This window comes from Ylistrum balloti, unplaced genomic scaffold (genome assembly GCF_031769215.1).
Source record: "Ylistrum balloti isolate Yb309-2 unplaced genomic scaffold, AGI_CSIRO_Ybal_v1 Utg370078, whole genome shotgun sequence".
NCBI classification, from domain to species: Eukaryota; Metazoa; Mollusca; class Bivalvia; order Pectinida; family Pectinidae; genus Ylistrum; species Ylistrum balloti.
The window spans coordinates 1206686-1219034 of NW_026782116.1; the positions used below are offsets into that span (position 1 = coordinate 1206686).

Genomic DNA, 12349 nt, shown 5'->3' on the forward strand with positions numbered 1-12349 from the left:
AAAATAGATAATGGACATCTAGGGCCCCCAAGGTGATTTATATGTGGAAAATGACGGAGTTCCACAGCCCGGAAAATTCAGAAAAATGTCCAGAATTAATCCATAATAAGAGGTGCTCATCTTCAACATACATATAAACATCCTACAAAGTATCAAGCTTCTACGTCAAAATCTCTAGAGGAGTTGATTCTACAAAACTGGTACCCCTTTTCCCCGCCCGCCCAACATTCACCATACTATAACCCAGATTTGCACTATGTGCAACCTCGCACATAAATAATGACGGTTGATATTTACAAACCAGTTTCAAAGTTTCAGATTAATAAAATCTTTCCTTTACAACCAAACTTAGGGACATCTGATGTATACCGACAAATTTTCAAGAGATACACTTCATACATACTAGTTATTCAGAGACCGCACAAAGTTCATGGAAAAGTCATCCCTACGACTAACATCGTAATAAATGTAATTTCAATTCAGAGGCCATGAAACAAAAGCATTTCAGCCCTAGCATATCTGCAAAACTTGTTTCTTGCCTTCTCAGTGAGATGCTCTCATGGAGTAGGATAAGTGTTATCAGAGGCGAAAATTGATTTAAAGGAGAAAAACTCAATTTGAATTATTTTAGTTTTTCTGTGAAAAAAAATTGGAAAAAAGCAAAAAGCATTATGTTTCAGAGATTTACACCACATTTGAATCATTTCCAATCTCAATGTTTACTGGAACGAATTCCCAAAACCCAATTCTATTCTCTCCACTGCTTTGGAAAAAAAAAACAATCTCTTTATTGATTCAATAAACAAATGGTAAATAATGTGTAGCCATGGCATGAAACAGTTTTACTTTTAGAAAGCAAACTGGGATTATACATGGCATTTTCTTTCACCTGATTGATTAAAGACTCAATCATTGCAATAACGCTATGGCCCTTGCCCAATTTTTTCAGGTTATCCAAGACACTTTGGTCTGAAAATGTCCCACAACTAGAAATGTTTTTGTATGTCAGATTGTGAAATCTTTTCAAAACAGGCATAGAGACCAAGACACTTGAACATATTCCACTCTGTTTTGTTGCAATAACTTTAATTCCTTATGGGAAGAAAAGAGTTATGTCACTGAACAGGATGGTATTTCCTTTGAATGTTAACAATGACCTTTACCTTAACACCATGAACTCATTTCTGGAATCCCCTACATGGCTTTCCCTTAATATTAAGATCAAATCAAAGACCAATTTCAACTTTTGAAATGAGTCCGCAGTTAAAAAAACAAAAAAACTGTGTAAGGAAATGTAAATAAGGGAGAGAACAAGATGAAACAGGTCAGGATGGTGGTATCCCTGCCAACCCCTACCTCCAATTAAAAACTATTTCACATACTCATACATACATAGTCTAAGAATGGTCAATTATAAAGACCTGTTTTAGTTCAAATACATTCTATGTACTCACTTTTATGGAGCCTAGATCCATAGGCTTTTTAATAATTTCATGGTAATCATGTAAACCCAGAAGATTGGCATCAACTGGCTTATAAAATGGCCAAGCATAGCTCTGCAAATACAAAGAATACATGTGAATTCAAACACCTTACATATTACATAAAATGTCTGAATAATGAATAACTGGAATAAGTTTTAATACACCAGTGATTAAATAAGATTACAAATCTTTGTCCGTAAATTACTAAAACTTTAAAATGAATTTTCCTTCTCAAGCCCACAAGACCTTGTTGCTTGGGGTGACTATTGAGGCCAAAAAAGCTATCATATTAGTATTACGATACTATCGCAATAGTTTGTCATATTCAAAAAATGTTTTTAAACTCTGAAATAAATGCTAAATTAACTTAAATGTTAAAATATTTACAATTTATTTACAATCAATTATGTTACACAGCGATATTCGTTACACTTTATTTTATATTTTCATGTTATTCATTCTATACATAAACATGCTATTTGGTGATAATTGTTTTGCAACTCATACTCTGCCAGACTCAAGATGGTACAATATCATTTTATTTGAAGTCCTAGTGTAATAGTAAAATTTAGTATAATTTCCTTCTTATTTCAAATTTGTTTGTTATTTTAAAAGGTGATTAATGAATTTAACACTGATTTATGAACTCAACACCGAAATCATTATTTGGCTTTGACAAGAAGTTTGACATACTTTTGATATCATTGGCAGATCAATGTCAAAAAACGTCATTAGGCCTATACTAGTAAAAGTAGGGTAACATTTATAGCTATTTACCAAATATACATGTACTTTTGGGATGTATAATTGTGATCAATTTTGAGACATTTTTTTTGTCATTAATTTTCATGTAAGCAAAATGCTGTCCTACTGTTTGTTTTTGTCCTTTTTAGTGCGAACAATTTTCAAAATGCTACCTTGCGCCATGTTGTTCACCGAAACCAGTTATTTCAAGGAAGGATCTAAATCATGGATCCCAGAGTAACTATAGTTTTTAAATTTAATTAGATCACATTAGAAACAAAGATATAACACTTAAGATATAAATTCTCATCGATGCAACAATTCATGCTTAAAATTCTATTTCCATTTTAAAGTAGGTGATTGCACCCTTTTTGTACTTAGTGCTACCCCAAATCAAGGTCCCAAGGATGCTTTCATAAATATACGAAGGCTAGCTTGCAGTCATTTGGTAATAACTTGATGAAAAATCTTGCTTTCAAGTGGCATTTTTTTAGTAAATAGAAACTATTGCCACAGTTATAGACTTGAAAATTTCTTATTGTCCTTTTGTTATCGAGAGTTATCACAATACATTGATAAGTTGACCTATCATTACATTACAACTTGTTGCGACAAAAAAATAGCAAAACTGCATTAATAACATCTACCCGTTAAAAAATAATTTGATACTGTGTTAACTTACAGCATGCTTTTTGGCAAACAATTCCTTGACAAAATTACTGCAATACTTCAACTGTGGAGAGAGTTTTCCCTTTTTGTTTTTCAAATTGTGCTGTGCCTGCAAAATGAACAAATAAATAAAAACATGCAATATAAATTCTGGTTTGACACTTGTCATTTCATCGAGGGAAAAAAACATCCAATTTTCTGCCATCTATATCAAAACTAGACAAATTTTTGACCTTACACTGCCTTGATACGGAAGTTTGAAGCTTGTTCGAGCCAATCAAACTGATTTGAAGATTTGAAGGGTCTTCACATTTTATGGGCGGATCTGGAACATTAATAATAAAGTATACGCAACAAAGTCCGTTATGGATATTCTGGAATGGTTCCAGTGTCAGAAACTAAGGCCTCTCATTATTGTTGTCATTTCTGAAATAGAAGCAAAAAGAAACCCATGAAACCAAATCATGAAATTTACCTGCTCTCCGACTGGTTCTTCGGATGGTAAATCTCGCTTTGGTTTTTTTATTTGCCTATTGCTTTCCCTCCTCGCAGGTGTAACCTTTGCTGGGAGGACCTTAGTAGACAAAACCTTCGCTGGAGTAACCTTTGGGGAAACCAGTTTTTCTACTTTGGGACTTGGATCAAACACAGGATCATATGGTGAGGAGGACACAACTGGGGTTGTTGTATCAGCTTTCCGTTTTACTCCTCTTTTTGTCTGAAAATTTAGTAGAAAGTTCTTAAGTGATAGTGCCACCAGCAAAACAATGGCGGATTCTGAACTATTTAATAACAAGAGAATTAACAAAAAATAGCAAAAGTTAACATTAACATGCTCATAACATGTTTTACCTCAAGAGCCCATGGCCCCCTCCAGGATTATCCATATGACAAATACATAGACAATGTAGTATCTAGTGCATTACACTGAAAGATTTCCCTCCAAGTTCTGCTTCTGAAAAGCAGACTACCACCCTGTAGCTGTGACTGGCGATAATAAACAAAACTGATAAACCATGGGATACCTTAATAGGTTGTGATGGAGGAACAATTGCTGGCTCTATGGCATTGTGTGTTGTGTTGAACTGTGTTGATTCCATGACAGTGTTGGTTGATGTGGTTGTTGTTGATGAGATTGATGCTGGTGCCGCAGTCACAGCTGTTGTGGAGGATGGGGCTACGGCTGCAGTGGTTGGTTGTAAAGTAGAAGAAGGGGTGGGTAAAGGAGGTGGCGGCACAGGTTTAGCTGGTTCAGCATCAACCGGCTTGGCACCGAGAGCTTTATTGGCTGCAGCACCAGACAGTTTGGCAGACTTCGGAGTTTTCCTTGCTTGAGGAAGAATCTCTTTTTCCTGCAAAGGTAAAGTTCAAATATAAAATGTATATATATTTTTTGTTTAACAAAAAACAGATCCTGAAATATTTTGGCAGTCACAATTCTGTTTTTCCTTAGTTCTATCAATATTAAATATTTCCCTTTATTCATGGTTCTTTGTTCTTAAGAGTGCAAATGTGAATCATGTGGAAATATTGTTCAACATATGAACCTACATGTGAAACTGAAAACTAAAGTAACAAACTTTGGCTGTCAAAATTAGGTGGCCATGTCTCATCTTTTCAGATCAGTTAAAAATTTAAATATGTACATTTTGCCTAAAAAGATTGGACACTGCACCAGTAACCTTAAAAGCCCTTCATGAGTAATGAGCCAAAGATTTTTCTTACTTCTGAGGGCATTTGAGCAACCTTCTGCAGAAAAACTTTTTCCAGCACTTGAGCCATGAGTACAATATCCTGCAAGTAAACATGCACGCAGATAAAATAACATACATAAGCCAACTAAAAACTAAACCATCAGTAATGGGACAATTTCAAATGTTTCCTTAGAAATTAGGAATTATCATAAATGGCAAATGAGTGACGTAACTCGCTTCCAACAACAGAATCCTTGATTATCATGTCAATTACAATGATTGGTAATAATCAGTTTGATTAACCATGGAAATTACCAGAGACAACAACTTTGCTTACCTCCCCAGGTTTGTTGTAAATATAACAATTTGTAAACATCTGGTTAAAGTCTTGTATGCATTCTGTGGCGGAAAAGTAGTAATTGGTTTCCAGTCTCTTCTTTATTGATCCTAAATCCATAGGATGTTTGATTATCTTGTAGTAATCCTGTGAACATATTTAAAAGCATACGTGAAATAAGTGTATACCAACCATTTGCAATTTGACTTGACTTAACCCTCCTCCAGTGTTGCACTGTATGATTACCACCTCTGGTACAACATACTGGACCAGAGTTCCTGACCACAACAATTCATGGGATATTGGTATAGGTATCTCTTACAGTGAAAGTTGCAGTGTACAATTTTAAATGATTAACGAAAAAATTCACAGTACTTTAGATAGTGTATGATTCTCTAAAACATTATAAATACTTGGACAATCTTTGAGAAATGTTCCCCTCGTGCATATTAGTATGTTTGTGTGTGAGAATAATATAAACAAAAGTCATCAAATAGAAAAAACTGTGTTGGATTGGACAATGCTGATGTCTCAGCTAGCAACCAAGGAGACTTCAAATGTTATTGGCTATATGTTTTCAAACTTACATTCAAGTTCAGGAAGTCTCTCCAATTATGGTCTCATATTCTTACTAAAATTATTCAGTGAAATGACCACTGAAAATGTCCTCCCCAAAATGAGGTAAAAAGCTCCATTCCAAGCCAGTGACAAAAGTAACCATGATGTACAATGGTAAAATTACTGCCACCCCCCCCCCCCCCCCCCAAAAAAAAGCCCTGATCATGAAATGCTGGGTGAATACAAATCCTCTTTCACAATTTGATTAAAAGGATAAGGATATTCCATTTTCATGTTGAATATCTCAATCCTTCAACCCACATTGGACCATATTTCAGTTTGGATCACTGAGGCCACTTCCCAATTGTGAAAAGCCTAAGGATGAAGATATCAGAAACTCATTTGCTTTAAATTTCACAATTATCTAAATTTCATTAAGAACCACTCATGTAATATGCCCTACTTACTAAAAGAAACTGTCATTCAAGTATTTTACAATTAGAAGTAGCAATGAGACTATCAAGAACTTGACTGGCATGCATTATATATTTCAGGTTTGGCACATAGAGTTTTACTTTACTCACAGGCAAGTTTAAGGAGTCTGCATCTACAGGTTTATGGAATGGCCAAGCATACTGGTGCCGCCACAGAGCCTTCATGACTGACTTTTGAAGATATTGCAGTTGATTGGTACTACGTCCATTGCTAGTAGAGTTCTGGTTTACGGAACTTGGTGATGCTCCATCATTCATGTCGGAATCGTTCTGTGAAAGAGTACATCAAACGATGCAAACATAGGAGATTAAATTACTACTACAGTGACATCCCCCTATCTATATAACTTCTATGTGTAGAAATAAAAAATTCAAAACGGATTCATTTTCTTTCCAAATCATGAATGCATATTGTGCAAGAAGCTGGCCAACCTATGCTGACCAGCACAAACTGAACTCTAAGCAACAAAGTAGCTTCAATGGACAAGTTTATAATGCTAGATAAAGTAACTCCCAATAATCCACAAGTTTCAATCAACAAACAGCTACCAGACCAGATGGATCAGATGTAATCTCTTAACAACAATAACTGGGGGAATAATAACAAATAACATACCAGGTTGTTTTCCATTTTTATGTCGGTAGATCTTTCTGAATCGCTTGTGTAATTACATTCACTGGCAGAGTTGTGCCTGCCAGGGCTAAGAATGGAGTCGCCTCCTTCCCTGAAACAACATAATAAAATGTTTAATTGGCAATATATTACCTTGACAAAGTTGTAAATAGATGCCACTAACTGACCTGTTTATTCTTGCATGGCTATTTAGATAAATGTATAAAAGGATACCACAAGTTAACGTGCATCCCGCAATTTTCTAAAACAAACTATTGTAACAAATTTACATTGCAAGTTTATTAAACCTTTGCAAGTATTTGACATTTTAGAGTAACTGACACTTACCTAGTCATGTCTGTCTGCATTATCTTCCTGTCAGACAAAAGGGACTGTCAGGAACACTGAATTCCTCCCGGGAAACTTTTATTTTCCCAGTCATCACAAGTCACATAAGGCTTGTGGAAAACTGTGAAATCATCTATCTGCAACGGAAAAAGAGAAAAGAAATAGAAATTAAGATATTGCTGGACATTACATAACTTATTCATTGGTTATACACCAATCAGACTTTGAAAACAATCACATTATCAGGTATCATTGCATGGTCAAACGGAATCCACTATAACACACTTTGCCATTATTTTGTCCACAAGCTTTTACTGACATTTCTTATTAATTTTATTTGCAAACAAAGGTTTGATCAAATTCCTGTCCTGTAATAAGCCTTGTCCCGAGTTCTAGTTATGTATTGGCACCTTGGGCAAATTGCAGGATAACTAAATTATAAAGTTTTCATCTTTTTTCTTGGTAACTTTGGACTCGCCGATTAAATCCATTTCAATTTCAGAGATGTTCATTTAGCACTGTGCATGATAAAGTCTATGAGCATGATTATATATATATTATAATCAGTTATTCTGTATAATTTCAGAAAAAAATACTGTGGTTAAATTTATCATTCCATTTCTACAGATTAATTTAAAAAGCAAAATTTGTGTACCTTGTTATACAACTGTTAGTTTCTGTTACACTACAGAAATTGTGAGTTACTTGCCCCAATAACAAGACCTGACAACTTATTTCACGAAAAATGATGATTTAAAGAAACTGATTGGCTAAGTTTGTTGCATTCACTGTTGGCAGATCAATGCTAAATGTCCAACTTGCCTACATTTTTAAGATTGCTGACAGTAAGCCAACAAAACAGAATATATTGTTAATATTTGCCTATCGTGTGAACTATTGTTTAATATACAGGTGGTTTTTGGAAAAATCTTTCTAGTGAATAAATCTTGCCACCTAGTATAGCTACTTGCTAGGTCAAATTATGGGTCTCATGATCTGAAAAAGATGTTGTGTTCACAAGTTGTGCTCCATGAATTGAAAAGAACAAGGTGTAATCTCAAAAAGTAATTACCAGGTAGATATTAACTAACTTTTCACACCTTCACTGTGATCTGTCATGACTGTTGGAGCGGACAGTAACTATTAGAGATAAATGGGAAATCAAGACAAAGTCTGCACTAAAAACCTACTGGCACTTGATTCCTTTCCATATCTTTGCATAATACATGTAGAAGGTACTTCAGAGAAACAACACTCTGGTTGCAATTTATAATACTGACAGAAATATACACAAATAATGTTGGAGTACATGAATTGATTTAAGTGTCATTTATGCCTTATCCTGGGCGAGTCTAAATACACTAAAATCAAGAAAGGAAAGATACATATGTCAACCATGATTTGCATGCGTCATCCAAATCTTTCGGCGTGGATTATAATATCCGACACCAGAAAAGTCTACTTGTCCAGCATATTCCATTCCATATCCAATGGACAACAAAACTGTGTCTAATTAAAAACCACAAAACTGGTTTACCTTGACAATGGACCTGCCCTGAACACCAAATGGGGGACAATTTTACATGTTTCTGCAACAACATCACTACCGTGGTTTAAAATGACCAAGCAACATTTCTAAACATTACGCCATCAATAATGTGTAATTTTAATAGTTTACATCACAATATGCATCCTTTTGATCAAGCAATTATGCAGCAAACTTACTTCCTTGTATGTTCAGCATTTCCAAAAATAGGACAAGCCATTGCAAACTATTTGTATTTCACTTTGTCAATAGATTGAGGAGATTTTGAGTTTTTTAAACGGGCTTATTCAGAACGAACATATATTAACTGACTTTCGGATGCAGGACTTCAATTCCAGCGGAAATGCTGCTTATGTTTGCTCACAACATATAAGCCCTATTTACAATAATCCAGAATTGAAGATAAAACTTCCAACACATTAAACATGGAAAAATGTTTTACTTGTAAGTGTTTACATCGCTCTGACAACATTGTACACAAATTAGCTTTGATTTGTTCTATATATGGGTCCAAGTCTGAGAATGAACTATCATAAAATGCCTTCCAAATCTAGTGTACATCACTTTTTTGAAAGCGAAAATTTCCTGAAAAAAGTTTGCATTATATGTGCATGATAATGGAATACAAATGAGCTTGTTCTCACAAAGTGAATGTAAAAAATTTATCCCTAATGAAATCATTACTTCTAGCAATGCAGAAGTAAGTGCAAGTAACGAAACTTAGCAGAGAAGCGGCTTTGTTTGTCTTGCATTATTTAAGTGACTTCCATAGAGTACTAATTGCTTAATTGCCTATGTAATGATTCTCAGGTTACTTAATGGTAACAGTTACAAATGGAATGATGAAATACGAACAAGTTCAAATTATAAATGGGGATCAGATTTGCATATGGATACCCTCTTCTAAAATGGTTTGTTGCTTATTTTCACTTTGTTGCAAATAGGTATTAGGTACATGAAGGTTCTTTTCTGAGCAAAAATATCTAAGTATCAATCAACAAAGGTAACTACTGATTTGTACTGAAAGGTACCATCACAGTAAATATGTATTTTTAAGTATTATCAGTTACAATTGCTGTCAATCAAGCAGTTGTTTTCAATATAACAAACTAACTTCTTTTCTCTTTCTGGTGAAATGTATCCAACACTGTTATGCCAAATTAAAAAAAATCATTCTGATTTTCACTTCAGATATGGCAATAAATCACCTTGCACCAACTATATATAATACCATCATCTGTTGTGTCAATTGTGTGAATTTCCAAGGCAAGGGGTAATAGCAATCACTTTTGTTGTGAGCAACACTCAATGTGAAATATGATGAATTCTATTTCAAACATCTGCAGTGTCTGTCATATAATAACACTCCAGCAATCATTCAGATATAGTCATACAAGTTTTTTTTAAAGGGGGCTTAATCTTTCAAACATAGTGGGTTCAAAAATGCCAAAATGAAAAATTGTGAGGGAACATTGATGAAATTTTTAATGAAGGATTGCTAACTAGGAAAACATCCTAATCTGAATTTCAGCTAACAGCCATACAGAGCAGTATTTTTTACTTAAAAAATATGAGGCAGCAATTGCTCATGCATCCGATCACAAAACTTTAAAAATCTCAAATGAAACTTCAACATATATAGTTTCATTTCTGAACAAGATGGTCTGTATTTCCAAAAAAGAGGAATTTTGGACAGTCCTGTGCAGCTACCATCTATGACTGTGTACAAGAACAAGATACTGTATTCCAGTTTCTCTTACATCTTAAATACATCCTTTGAGGGCTTACCACTTGTTTGTCTTCACAGTTATTGAAACAATGATTTAATAATGTGAGGCAAAAAAAGTACAAATATATGGAGAATCTAGTTACTACTTGGTTTTCAAAACCGATTTAATAATTCCTTCAGCGTCAGGCAAAACTGATCATGCTGCTGAGGAGTTATTCATGGCAACTTCATTGTAGTGGTCAAGTTATCATCAAAGGATAAACAAGCGTTAGTGCAATTTTCACCTGGAAATGAATTGATGCTGCTTGCTATTCAGTACAGGTTAGGTGATTTATCATTCTTCATACATCTTCACACATATTGCAAATGCTTTAACTACCAAATGTGAAAAACAAGGTGACAAACATTTGACCATCCCCTAAATTGAGCTACTATGAAAAATTGTAGCTTTAATGTAAAAAAGGGCCAGCGAATGGCTAAACACCTTGCATACTAGCATGGGACAATGCAGGTAAAAACAATACCTATCAGGATTCCTTTAGAACATGCTTTAAACATGTGTCCATTAGTGTATCAAGTTAAAACTGAGGCTAAAATTCACTGCCTAGAAAGCATTATTCTTAGCAAAATGTCCTACTTCAGCAACTCCCTGCTGAACAATGTGTGGGAAACTATCTCCTTAAAACTTCCTGTTTCCATTAATTGATGCTAGATAATAACTTCCCTCAACAATTATTCAGTTTAATCATAAAATATTTAGTTCAATTAAAAGCTACATAATAATCTAAAGCTTATAGTTATGACTTCGCTTTCTAAGCATGCAATGTGAAATGAACCCCTAGGAGTAGAGGAAGCAAATATCAAGCATCATCGACAAAATCAAATACCAAAAAAAATACGAAGATTCTACCTGGTCAATACAAAATAAACACAATCCAACATATTGTCATGACTTCAATCCCCCATATACTACAACATTTGAGTGAATACAAATTGGATCATGTGCTAGTGAATCAGAAACACACTCACGTGGTTCCGGAACTAGTAATGCAATGGGCAAGTTCTCGGTACAACTTCTAAATAAAAGATCAACAGCAAATAATGCATGGCTATGCGGATACATTCAATTATGCTTTAATGACTCAAAATTACAAAATAGTACCCTTAGTTGGACACAGTCCACGATACCGGTCTAGACAATTTCGCTGTTCGGTTAAGTCGGCAATACCAGCTCTATTTGGACCGTTCGCATTTCCGTTTAACAGGGAACGATGTTTATTTCAAAATTAAGCTTTGATTTTTGTAATTCAATGTTTTGTTTTCATGACAGCGGATTCATAGATACTTCAAAGATGATTGGGTCAAGAATAATAGTGCTTCTTACCGATCTCTAGTATTATTTTTGATAAAATCGACGGAGCCCAAACGCGAGACTGTATTTTACAATGGCGGCATTGCACAAGAGTGTCATAGTCACGTTTTTAGAGCCATTGCAACGAGTTCCAGAGACACTGAAAATCAAAAATTTACGCTAAGTACCCTGAACTGTTGGCCGGGGCATTCTGCTGAAACCTTTGCAGTGTCGGATGGCTCTTCAAGACCATTCTATCCGCTAGATTCAGCAAGGATCCATTATCATCCGTCAATAACATTACCAACCATCCCGTTGACTAAATAGTTTATATAGCCAGAATTGAAAATGCGACAATTTCATTGGTCAATACGCGTCACATGATTTTGACATGTATCAAAATATCCTTATTTCTCCGAAATTAACACGTTTTAGTATATACGGATTATATATAAGTCATCATGAAAGTTTAACTCTAATCTTTACGCCAAATTCGATAGTTATCCCATGTATATTCGACATAAACTTCGGTGCTTTCACGCGCACAAATGTAGACTACGTCCGATACCAAAGTTGGTCGTACATGATTGGTCAACAAAATCACATGATAATATTAAAGTTTCTCAAAGTATTCCAACAGCTATGACACTTACTAAAATTAACTCAAAAATGTTTTGTATTTTAAAAATGTCTCTATGTAAAAGGAAAATTCATTTCTTTAACTTAAACTATTTCTTACCACAAACCGGTAAGGTGAAATGATTGCGCATGCGCTGTATCAT

The 12349-nt window shown here is 34.7% G+C and overlaps 1 protein-coding gene across 1 annotated transcript in view; it reads right to left on the reverse strand.

Moving 5' to 3' along the window:
* Positions 1-12033, reverse strand: part of LOC132549794 (bromodomain-containing protein 3-like) — a 37784-nt gene extending 25751 nt beyond the window's left edge. The window contains exons 1-10 of the mRNA XM_060213759.1: positions 11756-12033; positions 6942-7078; positions 6597-6705; positions 6071-6250; positions 4929-5075; positions 4623-4691; positions 3923-4249; positions 3373-3615; positions 2911-3006; positions 1455-1556 (exon numbers count right to left, since the gene is read on the reverse strand). Of these exons, the coding sequence (XP_060069742.1) occupies positions 1455-1556; positions 2911-3006; positions 3373-3615; positions 3923-4249; positions 4623-4691; positions 4929-5075; positions 6071-6250; positions 6597-6705; positions 6942-6961 (1293 nt within the window). The 5' untranslated portion in view covers positions 6962-7078; positions 11756-12033. The remainder of the gene's footprint in view (positions 1-1454; positions 1557-2910; positions 3007-3372; positions 3616-3922; positions 4250-4622; positions 4692-4928; positions 5076-6070; positions 6251-6596; positions 6706-6941; positions 7079-11755) is intronic.
* Positions 12034-12349: the final 316 nt, after the last annotated feature.